This window comes from Bombina bombina, chromosome 10, assembly GCF_027579735.1.
Source record: "Bombina bombina isolate aBomBom1 chromosome 10, aBomBom1.pri, whole genome shotgun sequence".
NCBI classification, from domain to species: Eukaryota; Metazoa; Chordata; class Amphibia; order Anura; family Bombinatoridae; genus Bombina; species Bombina bombina.
In genome coordinates this window covers 191,347,975-191,366,511 of record NC_069508.1, presented here as the reverse complement: position 1 = coordinate 191,366,511, position 18,537 = coordinate 191,347,975, and the positions used below count along the sequence as shown (strand labels likewise).

General features: G+C 40.2%; 1 protein-coding gene across 1 annotated transcript in view; it reads left to right on the top strand.

The window, feature by feature from the left end:
• Positions 1–479: 479 nt before the first annotated feature.
• CDC20 (cell division cycle 20) overlaps positions 480–18,537 on the top strand; it is a 33,542-nt gene continuing 15,484 nt past the window's right edge. The window contains 8 exon segments of the mRNA XM_053693607.1: positions 480–601; positions 3,584–3,797; positions 4,749–4,894; positions 4,970–5,066; positions 5,144–5,275; positions 5,354–5,550; positions 8,589–8,683; positions 16,549–16,780. Of these exon segments, the coding sequence (XP_053549582.1) occupies positions 3,590–3,797; positions 4,749–4,894; positions 4,970–5,066; positions 5,144–5,275; positions 5,354–5,550; positions 8,589–8,683; positions 16,549–16,780 (1,107 nt within the window). The 5' untranslated portion in view covers positions 480–601; positions 3,584–3,589.

Genomic DNA, 18,537 nt, shown 5'->3' with positions numbered 1-18,537 from the left:
AATGCTTCCTCAAATTTCTCCTGAATTTAATACCCTCTAACTTTAGATTGTGACCCCTTGTTTTGGCATTTATTTTTTTGTGAAAAATGCTTTCAGCTTCTATTTTATTAAGTCTATATATATATATATACGGCTGTATAAATCAGCCACTGAATTTCTAGAAAAAGATCGCAGATCCATTATGCTCAGCCTACTATTAAAATGACTCATGCTCTTTGCATGTGCACATCCCAATCGCAGCTGTAGAATGAAATGCTCTAAGTAAACAGACGTATACACATGGTCACTTGGTTATAGCTGCTTCTAGCAAATAAAATGCCAGCCATCTACACAAACCCACAAACACAGGTTGCCAGAAAGCAAAATGGCGAAAAACGAATAACGTCCCGCCTACTAACCTGAGAGCTTCAGCCAATCAGCGAGTAGATTTCTCGCCCAGCTGCTTCTCATTGTCAGGGTTACTGTGTAGCTGACTCCCAATCAGAACTTGCAGCGGTATTTAAAACAAACGCATGTAAAGCGTTAGGCAGCTTGACCGTTGCTCTAATTTCCCAGCATTCCATGAGAATAGGCAGAAACTGCTGAGCCGGTTGGTTGTGTGGTAAGTGGGAGCTTCTGGTTATGGGGAACAAATTACTCGCGCTCTGTGCCCGGTATAGTTCCCTTATTCACACACACAGGGGTTATTAGTGAATGGGCACAATGCGCCTGGTTATTTACCTCGTACTCACCTTACACAAGCGAGTTGTTAGTAGTCACAATAAAGGGTAGCTCCCTGCGGCCAGGTCTCATGTATTAGTGTCCGGTATTATCGTGTGGTGTACTTTATATTCAATGTAACGAACTGATTGCAATAAAACCGCAACGTCTCGTACAATCCATCTCAGCAGTTATGGTTTCCTCCAACCACCGTGGTATTTGAGAGGATGCATTGTTTGTTCAAGTAGCATAAACAATCCCTCAATCTAACAGCAATAGGCGATCAATGTGTAACGTGAGGAGTCTGTAACTACTGAGGGGGGCGTTGTGTGCAGCAGTTATTTGTGGTGAAGCTGAAATAAGGGGTGTTAATGTCACTGATGCAGCTTTTATTTTTATATAGGTGGCTCCTGACCCTACATCAAGGGAGTTATAAATGTAATTAATGGCTGAAGTTCTGAACTGGCCATTCTGATGGGTGACATTTTGAAAGAGAAATTAGTGACAGTCAACACCAACATTTCTTTTCTTAAATCTAGACAACACCTTTACTATCCATTCCCCAGCTTTGCACAACCAACACTGTTGGATTAATATACTTTATAACATTTAAACCTCCAAATGTTCTGCCTGTTTTTAAACCACTGCAGACAGCCTTATCACATGCTTTATTTTTTATTTCCTTTTCACAACAGAAGACTGCTAGTTCATGTGAGTCTTATAGATAGCATTGTGCTCATGCTTGTGGCTGACACTGCACTAATTGGCTAAAATGCAAGTCAATAGAAAATTAGCCATGTAATCAGGGTGTGTCAAGAGGATTAGATACAAGGTAATCAGAGGTAAAGTGTATTAATACAACCATGTCTGTGCAAAACTGGGGCGTGGGTAATGGATTATATAGCTTTAAACAAAATTGCAGTGGACTGTCCCTTTAAATTTTAAAGGTACATTATACACTAGATTTTTCTTTGCATAAATGTTTTGTAGATCATTTTTAAATAGCCTATATAGTTGGGGGGGGGGGGGGTTTATGTATAGGTTTGCTTATTTTTAAAGAACAATGATCTGATTTTCAGACTCCTAACCAAGCCCCAAAGTTTTAGAAGTATATTTACTCCTTTTTGTGTAAAGGGTCTTTTCATATGCAGGTGGGGGGTGGTGTCTATTTCCCTTTTGCAGTGGGTGTTCCAGTAACCTTTTAATCATAGCTAAACTGGAAGCTTCTAAGGTTTTATACTGCATTTTTAGATTAGTATCTGTGCATATTCTTTACAGTAGTGTCTATTGCATGCAGTTATAACAATTGGTGTCTACTGTCCCTTTAAAGGGCCAGTAAACCCACCAAATGTTACACATTTCTGCACGTAGGTTAGTGCCAGCTTTCTAAATCAAAGTATGTCAGATATTTTTCTACAAAAATGTATCTTACAGACCACCGGTCCTGGCTCTTCTGAGCAGGTCTGGGGGTTTTCTAAGCGTATCAGGCATGTCTAGTCACAGCAGGCCCGATCGTGCCATTAAAATGCATTTAGCTCCCTCCTGGTCTGGTAGCGGAGCGAGCTACCTTCATTTTATTGGCACGGGCGGGCTGTGACTAGACAGCGTGCCTGATGCGCTTAGAGAAACTCAAAACCCGCTCAGTAGAGCCAGGAGCGGTGGTCTGTAAAATACTGACTTTGACTTAAAAAGCTGGTGCTAACCTAATGTTATATAATTCTGCACTATTTGGTGGGTTTACTGGCCCTTTAAGCTTGATTCAGACAGGGGATGCAATAACTAACTTATTGAATAGATTTTGTTCTCTTGGTATCCTTTTTAAAAGGATATCTAGATGGCTTTAGGCGGGTGCACATCTTGGGTACTATATTGCAGCAGTCTGTTACAATGTGTTATATGCTAAAATTATGCCAAAAGAAAAAAATATAAATGATGATTGAGAACTGTTTTATTTTACAGTGGTTTTGTCTCTAACCGTCATGCTGCAGTCTGCTGTAGCTGTTTTTTAAACATGCAATGTTGCCCACAAGGAAATTAAAGGGATAGAAAGGACAAAAAAGAAATTTCTATGTGAAATAGAAGCATTTTGCAACTTTATTTCATTAGCAAAACCTGCTTCTAGTAAGTTATTCAAACACCAGGCCTGCTCAGATTGTCACAAAAGCCACTGCTGACTCACTGTCTACAGAAGCAATGCACACCACCGCCAGCTCTGGGCGAGCATGTTTAAATACTGGTGCACAGGCTTTAACAGGATATGTGGGTATGCTGCAGAAACAGTGCTTACTTTTACTAGAAACATTTTTGCTAATGAAAGTATATTGCAAAAATGCTTCTATTTTACATTTAATTGCAACCATGCTATATAATTTTTTACCTTTCCCTTTTAAAGGGACAGTAAACACCTTGAGATAGAGAGAATATACATACATGCGCAATTAAGCAATATATTTTTATCTAATTTGTATTTTTTTAAATGTAAAAAATTGAGATTTCTAATTCACAGGGCTTGACATACACCCTTCTGCTATATTTCTGTCCTTTATTGGATTTATTAGAACCGCAAACAATTGCTTTACACTGACTAGCGTTGTAGTCAGACTAAAGCCCAGACTTTCTACTCCAAATAAGACAGATGGAGTTTGGCTTTTGAAAAAAAGATGTTAAACCTGGCCGTGTTCTATAGCAACACATCCAATGTCTGGTAATTACAATGTATATACTGTCCCTTTCTAATCAAATCCATGATTGGGACATGTACACCCTCTAGCTAAAGAGCATTTTGGCAACACCTAATAGTGTAGCGTTAGCTATGAGAGAACACAATCAGCCACTACTACTGTGGCATGATCATATGTGCATTCATACTGCGTTTTTCTTACAGGTAATCATGTCGCAGTTTGTGTTTGAGACTGACCTGAATAGTATCATAAAACTTGACGCTCCGATCACAAATGCTCCCCTTGCACGATGGCAGAGGAAAGCAAAGGAGGGTGGCAGTACGTCTGGAAACACATCTGCAAACAGCAGCATCATTTCACCCATGAAGGCGTCAAACCGATCCTATGGCCCAAGCAAAACTCCGTCCAAGACGCCAGGTTTGTGTGCAGTTGTCATTGTGGTTAGGTTTAGGTCAGAACAAAATTGAATTGGACCTAACGAGATTTAAAATGGAAATGCAGGGGCCTAGCTTATTTAGGATGTTATGCTACTTGTTTGCATTTACGTTTGTGCATGGCCTGTGCACCAAATGGCATACCTGCCTAGTCAGTTGTCACTCATGGTCCAAATTAAAGGGACACGCAAGTCAAAATCCTTAATGACGTTGGAAAGTATTAAAACTGCATATACACTTTCTGAGGAACAAGCTCAGAGGGTATACGTATTGGTATGTCTGTCACATGATACAGGGGGCCGTGAAATGGGAGAAATTAAATTGCCAGAAATATAATCTACTGCTTATTTGAAATTCAGAAAAGTGTTGCATTGTCCTTTTTATTGTGCACTTGTTAGTTATGCAATTCTACTGCATTTAGTGGTGTTTTTTTGTGTTTTTTTTTTTTAAGGGCAGTAATTTCTAAATGAAACATTCATGATTCAGAGTTTTAAAATACTTTCCCATTTGCTTTGTTCTTTTGGTATCATTTGTTGCAGAGTGAACCTAGAGAGCTAAGAAACTGGTTATAGAAGTAAGTTGTTAAAATGTCATGTTCTATCCAGTCAATTTAAGTTTGACTTTACTGTCCCTTTAAGCTGTTGCTGCAGTGACATTACTGCTTGGTGTGAGGGGCATGCACAGCATATGGGACATTGAAGTGCTTTTAGTAAGTTATGTTTGCTGCAATCTTTCACCTGTCATTTTTGACAATTATGTCCCTGCTTATGTAATGGGTTTAACATGGAACAGGTCCAGTTATGTAATCAAATCCATTTGGATGGTGTCTCATCATGTTAAGATGGTTATGTAAATAAAACAAAGGAAACATTTTTATAATTTCCATATTATAGTATTTAAAATTAAATTTAACTTTTTTTAAAAAAAAATATAGGCAAAACGGGGCATAAAGTGCAGGGTACACCCTCAAAAGCTGGTGGTGATCGTTTTATTCCAAGCCGCAATTCAATGCAGATGGATGTGGCAAGCTTCCTCCTTAGCAAAGAGAATGAGCCAACAGAGGACTCTCCTACCAAAAAGGTATTGTATACTTCTATAGAAAACACTTGACTGATAACAAATGGGTATGTTTTACAGAAGTTCATGTATTTACAGGAGCAACAGAAAGCCTGGGCTATGAACCTGAATGGCTTTGATGTAGAAGAAGCAAAAATTTTAAGGCTTGGTGGAAAACTCCAAAATGCACCTGAAGGTTTGTAATGTAGGAGGGGGTAGATTGTATTCTGGATATATGGTCCCTGCACCTTTATTAAAACTTCTGTTTTGCAGGATATCAGAATAACTTGAAAGTTCTCTACAGTCAACTCAAATCTACTCCTGGTTCCAGTAAGAAAGTTGGCAGATACATTCCCTCCATGCCTGACAGAATACTAGATGCTCCAGAAATCAGGAATGATTACTGTAAGGCTAAGCTAAATAAACACAGGTGTTTGGCGTGACAAACATTCTATTTCTATTAATTAAATGTGTCTTCCCCAGATCTCAACTTGATAGACTGGAGCTCTCAGAACATTCTTGCTGTTGCGCTGAGTGATTCTGTTTATCTATGGAACTACATATCAGGAGAAATAGTACTCTTGATGCAGATGGAGCACTCTGAAGACTATATATCATCAGTGTCTTGGATTAAGGAAGGGAATTATCTTGCAGTGGGTACAAGCAATTCTGAAGTCCAGGTGAGATTAAGCACCAGTCTTGGAATGGCAAATCACATGCCAAGCTTTTTAGCTTGGGGGTAAGCAAAAGCTTTAAATTGCATAAAAGTATTAACCCAAACATCCCTGGGAGAATGTAAAGCAAGCATGCTTATTTCTTCTACAAGATAAAAGTCCACAGATTTCATCCTTGTGGGATATTAACCTCCTAACAGGAAGTGGCAAAGAGCAGCAGAGCTGTGTGTGTATATATAGCTCCTCCCTTCCCTCCACCCCCAGTCATTCTCTTTGCCTGTGTTGGTACTAGGAAGAGGTAAAGTGAGGTATTAGTTTTAGATTCTTCAATTGAAGTTTTTTATTTTAAACAGTACCGGTATGTACTATTTTCCTCAGGGAGATATGGAATGAAGATTTCTGCCCTGAGGTTGATCTTAGCAGATTTAACTAAGATCCGTGTTGGTTCCCACAGAGCTGCTGAAGGGTAGTGCAAGAGAAATATTCAGTGTGGAGAACGGTGTCATGCTACAAGCAGCATTGAGGTATGCTCAGTCTTTTATTCTGAGGAGACTTGGTATATCAGAGCTGGCTGACTTTTTTTTTTTTTTTTCCCTGCAAAGGAAGGGGTAAGCCGTAGACCTGTGCACTGAGGGTGTTACTGAAATTCCAATGTTTGTTCATAATGCTTAGACATATGGCTTTGACACTGGGAGAGGCAGCTTGATATTTTATACTTAACAAAAGTCAGTAGGGCTGCAAGTCCTTATTACATGATTATAAGGGGACCACATGGCTTATTTTTCCACACCGCTTCCCATGCGGTTATTCTGGACTGTTAGGATGAAGTCCATGATGGGCGGGGCCTATTTTGCACGCTCAGACGCGCAGTTTACTCTGACTGGCATTAGCTCTGGTGGGGCCTAAACTTGTGTTCTGTTCACTGGGATCGTTGTTGTGGAATTTTGCAGTACCTTGGGGGGCAGGTAGGCTAGGTGCAGGGTATTTTTTTTTTTTTTGGTTAAAATGTCTGAGGGTAATTTCACCTTTTACATATAGGGTGCAATAATTTTTGGGCCAATTGAATATTTATATGTAGTGTTTAACGTTTTAGGAAATTGTGCACTTATTTCTTAAAGGCGCAGTACACTTCTAAAAGTTAATATATGAATATTAATCAGGAAATTGTTGTTCCTTCCTTGTGTCCTATCCTTCTAAGGAGCGTCTGTTGCATAACCTGGACGTTGTCCGTGCCTTGAAGTTTAACTTGCATTCTGGAAAGCGTAGGGGTCAGAGCTACGGCTACCTCATTTTGGCTGAGTAGTATCCGCCTGGCATGAGACTGCTGGACAGCAGCCTCCTGACAAAATTACGGCTCATTCTACTAGGGCTGTGGCTTCCACATGGGATTTTAAAAATGATGCTTCTGTTCGGATTTGCAAGGCTGCAACTTGGTAGTCTCTTCATACTTTTTACAAATTTGATACTTTTGCTTCTTCTGAGGCTGTTTTTGGGAGGAAAAGTTATTCAAGCAGTGGAGCCTTCCCGTTTAGGTCTGTCTTGTCCCTCCCGTTTCATCCGTATCCTGTAGCTTTGGTATTGTATCCCACAAGTAAGGATGAAATCCGTGGACTCGTCGTATCTTGTAGAAGAAAAGGAAATTTATGCTTACCTGATTTCTTCTACAATACGAGTCCACGGCCCTCTCTGTCATTTTTCAGACAGATTTGAATTTTTTTTTGTAACTTCAGTCACCTCTGCACCTTAGCTTTTCCTTTCTCTTCCTAAACTTTCAGTCAAATGACTGGAGGTGGAGGGAAGGGAGGAGATGTGTGTATGTGACGGATACCCCGACTGGGTAGCTCCGCCAAACGGGTCCTGCTTCCTCCCTGCCGATTGCAGCTATGTAGCTGGCAAGTGACCACAGCCTGTAGCCACCCCTGATGCCCAACAGCACCAGTACTCGGGGTCCCACCCTGTGGCAGACTCCAGCTACCAAACTAGGTAGCTCTGTCAGTGTCCTTCCTCTGCCTGGAACAGGCTGCTATGTAGCCCAGGAAAAGTGATTTTTAGCTGGAGCAAACCCAAATAACTAGAGTCTAGCATTCAGGTTTAACAGGAACTGATTTTATTGAAAACACACTCCTTTTTATACAGTCAGCTCATCTTGATAAGACCCTGGACAATCCCACTATTTTCCTGCCCCTCTAGACAACCCGGCACCTCCATAGGAGCCACAGTCTCACATAATCCCAATACATAGGGGTGGCAGTTTCGGGTGATCCTGGTGGAGCGGCGGCACTTCCAGGGTGTCATTTTAAAGCGCTCAGTCCCCAGATGCCACAGTCCAAAAATCAGCATGATTCGTTACTGGGGACCGGAGTTAGTCCGTTGAAGTTAGGGGTGTCAAAAACCCCCAGTTCCAAAAGGAGCTCTCCTCTGGAAATTCCCCCACCCCTTGTACTCCCCAGGGACTACTAATGCCCAAAAGAGCGGAGCTCTGGGGCACATGGTTGCTGGAGCGACCTGGGTTAAAATTAGCGGGTGTTCTGCTGTCCTGTGGCCGACCGGGAGTTCCAGGAGCCTGGCCAGCCTGAGAGGGGTTAGGTTGGTGTCGTAAGGCAGCCGACCGGGAGTTCCAGGAGCCCGGCCAGCCTAGAAGGGTTTTCCTGGTCATGCACCAGCTTTTCTCTGAACACAAAGCAAACAGCTTACAGAGATGGTGGTTGCTCTGAGGAGCGCAAAACCACTGAGAAACAGGGGTGAGGTTGTAGGGGGGTAGCCTTAGCCGTCTGATATCCGTGACTATATATATATATATATATATATATATACTCACTCTGCTGGGGTGCTCTTTGCCACTTTTAGCAGGAGGTTAATATCCCACAAGTAAGGATGAAATCTGTGTGCTTGTCATATCGTAGAAGAAATCAATTTATCAGGTAAGCATAAATTTACTTTTTTTGATTTTATTTTAAACAAAAGGCAGCAAAATAATGTATTGCAATAATTAAACATTTTATGCGTTATTGAAATGTCAAGTTAACAGTCTAATATTTCAACAGCTTTGGGATGTTCAACAGCAAAAACGCCTCCGTAATATGGTCAGCCATTCATCTCGTGTTGGTGCACTGAGTTGGAACAACCACATCCTATCCAGGTATGAGCTGCTGTTTGCAAAGCACCTCCATTACAAAATAAGTAAAGCCTAAAATGTAACTAAGGAATCATGGTTATTTGGCTTGTGTAGTAGGACATTTTGAATGTCCTTGTACTGATGTCTGGGGAAAATAAAATTTTATTTATGCCAAAATGATCTGTTGAATTGATTACTAATTTTTAATCTTTGTTTGAAAAAGATAATCCCTTTCTTTCCTGTGACATGGAGTCCATGACATTCCAATTACTAGTGAGATATTCAACTCCTGGCCAGCAGGAGAAGGCAAAGAGCACCCCAGCAAAGCTGTTAAATGTAAACTCCCTTACCCATAATCCCCAGTCATTCTCTTTGCATTTGTCAATGGAGGTTGGGCAAAGTTGGTGTCTGAAGAAAATCTTTTATGGGTATTTCCCTTCAAGCAAGGATTGGGGTCTAGCTGTGTCCACATCAATCTCTTGAGTAAGTAGTGGTGGCTTTTAGCAGTTACAAGGCAAAGTCTTTGCTTTACTTTTAATACTTTGCTACCCCTTTGAGAGCCAGAGTTGGTTACTGTTTCTTTTCCTACAGGTCCATGACAGGGAGCAAAGTGCCTGTCACACCTAAGGATCAGCATCTATTATGCAGCTGGATCTTAAGGTAAGTGCCTTTGCCTTCTAGGTACAGAAGGACAGCAGCACTTAAGAGGTTAACCCTCCATTTTTTTTTTATCTAGGAGACATAATAATCCCTTAGTCATATGGGGGCAATATATATTGGCACACTAAAGACTTGAGGGAAAGTTCTCATTTGGCTAAGGGATGTAAAGGAGTTACATAGTAAGGGATAAATTTTATTTACTTATCTGGCTTTGAACTGTTTAGAGCTTATTGGTATGAAGTGGTAAAGCAGTTTTTAGACTGCTTTTTCACTCGTGTGTGGTTTTTTTTTTTTGTTTTTTTTTCCTCTGCATAGAAATGTTGCACACTTTATTTTAAGCCCTGCTCTTGTGACACCAGCACTTCTGGTTTAGCGGTACTGTTGCAACCTCAGTAACTTTTTCTACTGTGGAAAGAATCCAGCTCCTTTAGTTTCGTCTATTTGCTTAGTCTACCTGGATTGTTCAAGAGGAGAGGGTCTCTTCAAAGTCTTTTCTTACTAGTGGGGTATTACTTTTGGCAGTAGGAGCTCAGGCAGTCTGAGGTGTTTTTGTTCTAAATGTTTCCTTATGTTAAATTTATTTTTTTATTCACTTAATTTCTGTAATTTTGCAATTACTTGTTACCTAACCCATGGACTCTGAACAAGATCAGTCAATCTCCATGGATAAATGTTCTTTGTTTAGAGGCCCAAATTGTTTTACCTATGCCTTTTTTTTTTTTTTTTTTTTTTTTTTTTCCCTCCTTGTTTAACCAAGACTTTAAAACTAAGGGATAAATTACTCCCTTCTGAGCCTACTGTCTATCAGGATCATGTTGTGCGTGACCTGCCTCGGCTTTATCCTCAAATGTCCCAAGCTTTAATAGTTTCTAATACTGTGTCCTCTCATCCTCCTGGGTTGTTTTACCTGGGCATTTTGCCGCTCATATTTCTTCTGCGGTAACAGCGGCTTTGTCAGCTTTCCCATCATTGGGCTTCTGACTCGGTCTGCATTAGCTAATCTTTCTCAGATGTCTGAATATTTCAGTAGCTTCTGAAGGTGAGATCTGACTTTAGCAGAAAAATCTTCAGAACATGAAGCTTAAATCTAAAAATTAACCTCCAACACCTCTGGTTACTATTGAAGGAGTTTCTAGCTACTTTAGACAACTTTGAACCTTCAGTTTCTGCCAACCCCATGAAGTCTTCTAAATTTGATAGTTTGAGTCCATCTTTTGAGGTTTTTCTTGTCCCAAGGAAGATGTCAAGTTATTTCTCAGGAATGGGATAAACCAGGTTTTTTTTTTTTTCTTACCCTTCCCCTGTTAAGGACATTTCCTGTTTGCTGACTATTTGGGACTGTACCTAAAGTAGAAGCTATTTCTATTCTGGCTTAGAACTACCATTCCTATAGAGGATCGTTGCTCTTTGAAGGATCCCATAGATAAGAAACTAGAGGCTTACTTAAAGTATGTATATAAATAAAGGATTACAGTGGCAACCTGCAGAGTAGCGACATGGTTGCAGGAGCAGCATCTTATTGGTGCGATGCCTTGTCTGAACTTATTACAGATGAAATTTTGGTAGAGTAGATACAAGAAAGGATCAAAGATCTCAAACTAGCCAATACCTTTATCTGTGACAACATGCAGATTATTAGACTGTGGGCTAAGATTTCTAGCTTTTACCCCTTTTTATAATGGTAAAACTGTTTGGTCCTGGTCTGGCGGAAATCCTTTCAGAGATTACTGGTGGAAAGGTTTCTTTCCTACCTCAGGACACGAATAGGCCTAGGGGTCGGCAGACTTCTAATTTTCGTTCCTTTCACAACTTAAGGGACAGAAGTCTTCCTCACCAGACCAATCCAGGTCCTCTTGGAAATCCAGCCAGCCCTGGAATAAGTTAAAGCAGAACAAGAAGCCTTCCGCTGACTCTTGGGCTGTTAACATTGTATCCCAGGGTTACAGAATAAGATTCAGGTGTTGCCCTCAAAGGGGCACATTTTCTCCTGTCAAGACTATCCTCAAACCAGGTAAAGGATGCCTTCTTAAATTGCATAAAGGAACCCATCCTCCCTGGGAGTTATTGTACCAGTCCCGCTAAAGGAACAAGGTCTAGGATTCTATTCAAATGTATTTGTGGTCCCCAAAAAAGGAGGCAACTTTTTGTCCAAGCCTAGATCTCAAGTGCCTCAAATGTCTCAGGGTCCCATCCTTCAAGATGGCAACTAGTCGTTCCATTCTTTCTTTAGTACAATGAAGGTCAATTTATGACTCTAGGATGCATACCTTCATGTTCCCATTAACAGGGAACATCACCAGTTTGAAGTTTGCTTTTTTGGGGCAAACAGTTGTGCTTCCCTTTTGATCTGGCCACAGCTCCATAATCAAAGGTTCTGGGGGCACTCTTGGCAGTGATCAGATCCCAGGAAATGGCACCTTACCTAGATATCTTGGTTCAGGTGTCTTCAACTAGCTCAATCTCATACAGACATGCTGGGGTTTTTCTACATTCCCACGGGTGGAAGGTGAATTTGGAAAAGTTCTCAAATTCCAACTACAACAGTTTCCTAGGTACAATAGATTTCATGTCCATGAAGATTTTCCTGACGGGTCAGAAAATCCAAACTTCTTGCTTCTGCCTTTCTCTCCAGTCTGCCTTTTGGCCATCAGTGGCTCAGTGCATGGAGGTGATTGGTCTTATGGTAGCATCCATGGACATACCTTTTTGCTCGGTTCGCTGCAGCTTTGCATGCTTAGTCAATGGAACGGAGAGCGTTCAGATTTGTCATATAGGATAAATCTGGACACCCTAACAAGACTCTTGTGGTGTATGTCTCAGGGCACTTGCTTTCTGGAAGATTTTGACTACAGATGTCAGGCTGGGAGCTGTTTGGGGTTCTCTGAAGGCTCAGGGCCTGTGGTTTTGGAAGAGTCTTCTCTTCCCATAAACATCTTTGAGCTATCTTCAGCGTGGCCTCAACTGTCTTTAGTCCGTTTTTTATCGGATGTCAGTCTGACAACATCAGTGGCTTACATCAACCACCAGGCAGGGACTCTGAGTTCCTTCTCCATTAAGGAGATGGCACAAATTATTCAGTGGGTGAAAGCTCACAATTTATCTGCCATCCACATTCCTGGAGTGGAAAACTGGGAAGTGGATTTCCTCAACAGATTTCATCCCAGGGAGTTGGCTCTCCATCTGTAGGTGTGTTCCAGGTTAACACTTTAAATGGGGGGTGCTGGAATTGGATCTGATGGCAGAACACTAAGCTTACAAGGTACGGTTCAAGGGCAAGAGATCCTCAAGCCGCTCTGATAGATGCTCCTGGCAGTTCCTTGGGATTTCAGTCTAGCATACCTGTTTCCTCAGTTTGCGCTCCTTCCACGAGTTAATGCTCGTATCAAACCAGAGACCATTGGTAATTCTAATAGCTCCTGCATAGCCTTGTAGGATCTGGTATGCAGACCTAGTGAAGATGTCATCTCAGCCGCCTTGGAGGTTGCCTCTGCAAAAGGACCTAATTCAGGGTCCTTTCCGCCATCCAAACCTAGATTCTATGAAGCTGAATGCTTGGAAGGCTAGTTCTGTCTAGATGTGTGTTTCTTCCATTTTCCTTCGGTTGAATGACTGGGGATTATCGGTAAGGGAAGTTACACTTAAAGGGACATGAAACCACTTTTTTTTTCATTTAGAAAGAGCATGCAATTTTAAACAACTTTATTTACTTCTATTTAATTTGCTTCAATCTTTTGATGTCCTTGGCTGAAAAGCATATCTAGATAGGCTCAGGTAGCGGCTTGATTGGTGGCTGCGCATAGTTGCCTCATGTGATTGGCTGACCCATGTGAATTTTTTTTTAAAAATCTAAAGAATTAAGCAAATTAGATATTAGAAGTAGATTGGAATGGTTAAAATTGTGTTCTCTATCTGAATCATGACAGAAAAATTGGGTTTAGTGTCCCTTTAACAGCTTTGCTAGGGTGCTCTTTGCCTCCTGCTGTCCAGGAGTCCAATATCCCACTAGTAATTGGAATGACGTTGTGGACTCAATGTCCGGAAAGAAATTGATCAGGTAATTCTTTTTTTTAAAATTTTTTTTTTTTCCTCACCCATTCCTCAGTTTTAAAAGGACATTAAACATAATTTATTTTTCTTCATGATTTAGGTAGAGAACAATTTTAAACATTCGAATTTGCTTTTATTCTTTAGATATCCTTTGTTTAAGAAATAGCATTGCACATGGGTGAGCAAATTACACAATGCATCTATGTGCAGCTACTTGAGCCTATCTAGATTTGCTTTTTAGCAAAGGATATCAAGAGAATGAAGTAAATTAAAGCAGGCAATTTTAAACCACTTTCTATCTGAATTATGAGAACATTTGGTTTTCATGTCCCTTTTTTACATAACCTGAACTGTTACATTTATGTACTTCTGTACAGGCTTAGATACAAAGTAATCAGACCCCCCCCCCCACCCCCCCCCCCCTTATCACTGCTATTCAGACATGAATTTTAGACACTTGGTGCTGACTCATGAATAACTCCATGGGGCTAAGCACAATTATCTAGTGCACACATGCACTAGCAGTATATTGCTGTGATTTATAAATGCACTGCTATAAAGTCAGCCTGCAGGAGCTTAGAAACTGGCAGATATTAGGGTTAAAGTATATGAATATAACTGGTTGTACAAAGCTGGGAAATGGGTATTTGGAGTAGGCTGTCGCTATGTGTAGTAGAAAGTAGAGTAAGGAAATTTTTTTTTATTTTTTTTTTCTGTAATTTTACATCTAAACTGAAAATGAGAAGCTAACAGTTTTCAGAGGTGATACTGACAATGTTTGCAAGCTTTACCTACACAGTAGGGAATGTCTATTCCAGAATTTGTATTTAAAAATGGATAATCCCTTACGGCTAGATTTAGAGTTGGGCGGTAGCCGTCAAAACCAGCGTTAGAGGCTCCTAACGTTGGTTTTTACCGCCCTCTGGTATTTGGAGCCAGTCATTAAAGGGTCTAACGCTCACTTTTCAGCCGCTACTTTTCCATACCGCAGATCCCCTTACGTCAATTGCGTATCCTATCTTTTCAATGGGATCTTTCTAACGCCGGTATTTAGAGTCGTGGCTGAAGTGAGCGTTAGAAATCTAACGACAAAACTCCAGCCGCAGAAAAAAGTCAGTAGATAAGAGCTTTCTGGGCTAACACCGGTTTATAAAGCTCTTAACTACTGTGCTCTAAAGTACACTAACACCCATAAACTACCTATGTACCCCTAAACCGAGGTCCCCCCCACATCGCCGCCACTATAGTTAAATTTTTTAACCCCTAATCTGCCCCCACAACGTCGCCAGCTACCTACAATTAACCCCTAATCTGCCGACCTGAGCTCACCGCTAGTATAATAAATGTATTATCCCCTAATCCGCCTCACTCCCGCCTCAATAACCCTATAATAAATAGTATTAACCCCTAATCTGCCCTCCCTAACATCGCCGACAGCTAACTTCAAGTATTAACCCCTAATCTGCTGACCGGAGCTCACAGCTACTCTAATAAATGTATTAACCCCTAAAGCTAAGTCTAACCCTAACACTGACACCCCCTAAGTTAAATATAATTTAAATCTAACAAAATAAGTTAACTCTTATTAAATAAATTATTCCTATTTAAAGCTAAATACTTACCTGTAAAATAAATCCTAATATAGCTACAATATAAATTATAATTTAGGGGTTAATAAGTGTAAAGTTAGGGGTGTTTAGACTCAGGGTACATGTTAGAGTGTTAGGTGCAGACGTAGGAAGTGTTTCCCCATAGGAAACAATGGGGCTGCGTTAGGAGCTGAACGCGGCTTTTTTGCAGGTGTTAGGTTTTTTTTTAGGTTTTCAGCTCAAACAGCCCCATTGTTTTCTATCGGGGAATCGAGCACGTTCTTGAAGCTGGCCTCGTCCGTAAGCACCGCTGGTATCAAGAGTTGCAGTGGTGTTAAATTATGCTCTATGCTCCCTTTTTGGAGCCTAACGCACTGAAAACCCAGCCATTCTGTGAACTCTAAATACCAGCGGTATTTAAAAGGTGCGGGGGGGGGAGCATGCGTAGCTAACGCACCCCTTTGGCCGCCAAACTCTAAATCTAGCCGTTAGTTTGCATCACAAACGCTTATATTCTTTTTACCTCTTACCTTGTATCTAAGCCCCTGCAGACTGTCCCTTATCTCAGTTCTTTTGACAGACTTGCATTTAAGCCAATCAGTGCTGACTCACAAATTGAGTGAGCACTTGTATCTATGGCACGCATGAACTAGCGCTGTCTGACAAACTGTCAAAATGCACTGATATGAGGCAGGCTTGAAGGGATTGGAAATTGGCATATGAGCCTACCTAAATTTAGCTTTCAACAAATGCCAAGGGAACAAAGCAGATTTAAGTAATTGACTAAACTGTCCCTTTAACATTGCAGCAGATAATGTTTAAAGGAACATCTTGTAAGAAATTCTGAAACATCAGGGGTGCCAGTTAGCTATCACATATTGGATAACATAGCATCTTAAAGTGAATATAAACTTTAACTGAAGGAAAGTATCAAATACTGTTAAAAGAGGGACACTTTAATTCAATAAAGTTTACAAAGATGCTCATATATTAAAATACTTTTTTCAAAGTGGTAAATATAACGCTGATTCTCTGCCTGCATCTCCTGCTTTCTTTAGCTGAACAATGACTAATTCAGCTTCCAATTGTGTCCTCTTTGGCGTCCTTTAAATGTCAGTATCAAATAATCTTAGAGGGCACTTAGTTTACATTCACTTTAATGTGTAATAAAAAATGGAGCAATTTCTAACTCAGAGCTTGAACTGCACCTGGTGCCCCTAAAAGGCTTTAACTGCAAAACAGTTTGGTTTGTTCTAACGTTAGGTCTGTGGCTAGTCTCTGCAGACTGAAGCCCATATTGGCTCCTCCAAAATGGCAAATGGTGGGTTGAGTTTGGCTATTGAGAAATAATTGCTATAAACTTTTTTTTTTTTTTTTTAAACCTTATTGCTTTGTCGATATCAACACAACAAATGTCTTTTAATAGTGTTCACTGTCCCTTTTTTAATGGCCCATGTCACAAGCTAGAGTCTAAGATTCTGGCTTATCGTTGTGCTTTCTCTCAAGCACCATAGAATGCAGGAGATTAGTGCAGAGCTTAGTCAGATGCGTAAAGTGAAATATTATGCCCACTTATTTCCTTCTCTTCCCCAGTGGCTCTCGGACTGGTCACATACATCACCATGATGTAAGGGTAGCTGAGCATCATGTTGCCACTCTAGAAGGTCACACTCAAGAGGTGAGTGGCCTCAAATGGTCTCCAGATGGTCGCTATCTAGCCAGTGGTGGGAACGACAACTTGGTGAACGTCTGGCCTGCAGTCCAAGGTGACAGTGGCGAGTTTTCACCGGTGCAAACTTTCACACAACATCTAGCTGCTGTTAAGGTATTTTACCTGCTCTATACTGTTCATAACTTGTGTCTGAACCCACCAGATTGTGTGCGTTGGTGTTTTCTGTATCTCTTGTGTATGTGCTGTGGTTAAGAGACTATTTTAAAAAGTAATACAAGTTATATAAACTAACTGGTAACTAAAGCCGTTTATAGCAGTTTATAGCGCAAGCCTGACAACTACATGCTTTAATTCAACTCTGGAGTGGCAGATAACTGGTCAAAAGCAGAAATGCCTTACTTTGCCTCTAAGTCCCATATATCTACTACAACTGACAGCAAGTTGCATTGGTGAAAGACATTTTGTGTTTAAATTCTCATGTCCTTATTAGCAAGCCCTTAGTAATAACCTAATGTAGATAAATGTTACAGTCTTTGTCTTAGTGGTAGTTACTTGGTTAATAAACTATGCGCTGTGAGGGTAAACACTATTGAGTCTAATGAAGTAATCTCAACTTCAGAAAAGTAATTTTTTTTGGGGGGGGAAGGATAAGACTCTTAAAGGACTACTTTCTCTTGTTTTTAAGCTAAACAACATATTAAAGTTAAACATGAATTAAAACCTACTGACCTATATTTTCTCAAACAAAGTTTCATAACGTTTTAAAAGTTGTATCTTTTATTCGCCGATGTCACGTTATCCTACCCACTATTTTCAGCACTGCATGTCAAAATACTTAAACCAATAACTTTGTGTTTAAAGCGCCATTTTGAAACCTAGGTATTGTAAACAGCTTGGTACAGAGCAAAGGATACCCACGGAGTGGGTTTGGAAAACAATTAAACTTGCAGACAAGATTTCTGATATACGGTAGAGATATGTTAATGAAATGCTATTGATAAAAACAATATTTGGGGTAGTTGGTTAGTAACGGGCATAGAAAATATTTACTTACAGTGGCCCTTTAAGCGCTTGTGATTAGTTACCCAATGAGGAAAGATATCTAGTAACACTGTATAATACAAATAAATAAGGGTTGTTTATTTAGATGATTAAAAGATCATAAAATACATATATTTGAAAATAATATCTTAACAAGATATTAAAAGAACAAATTGTGTATATCACTGGTTGGCCAACCATAAAAATCAACTTCTCCAGCGTAATTGTATATATAAAAACAGCATGACAAAATAAGGCTGTAATTGAATAATTTTTAAGGATACAACATTCTGATCCTCATAAATTGAGTGAGTTACTCTTGAAGTGAAATATGGGCTATTTGTAGATAGACCGTAGTATCCACAAAGATATTGTTAGTTCAAATTATTTATTGACGTTAGCAGTATATACAATAGAAGTATGTGGTCAATTGGACAAAATATTCTGGTTATACGATAGTGAGTGCTATAGCGATGTTTGTAGCATTTAATTAGATACGGTAATAAGAAACAGAGGTCGTAACAAATCTGATAATTAGGAATGGAAAGTCTTTAAAAAAAAAAAATTTGTATCTCGAGTGAACAAGGAAGTCTGTTGGTGAGCACAGTGGAGGGTTTTTTTCTGACCTTATTTGATTTCGGTTTGGGGTTTTTTTTTTTTTTTTTACGGTCTGTCCTTATCCAGGGTTTTTAATACTTGAATCCTTTAGGCGGTTTTCTACGTCTATTCACTTAGAGTCGGTTTCTGTTTCAATGTGGTGATCCGTCCGTTGTTTAAACTGCTGATCGCATACCTCTTATTGGGTTTTTCTCTCCGGAGCTTGTTCCTGTAAAAGATACTTGGCGGTCCACTTTTCTGTACACTGTGTG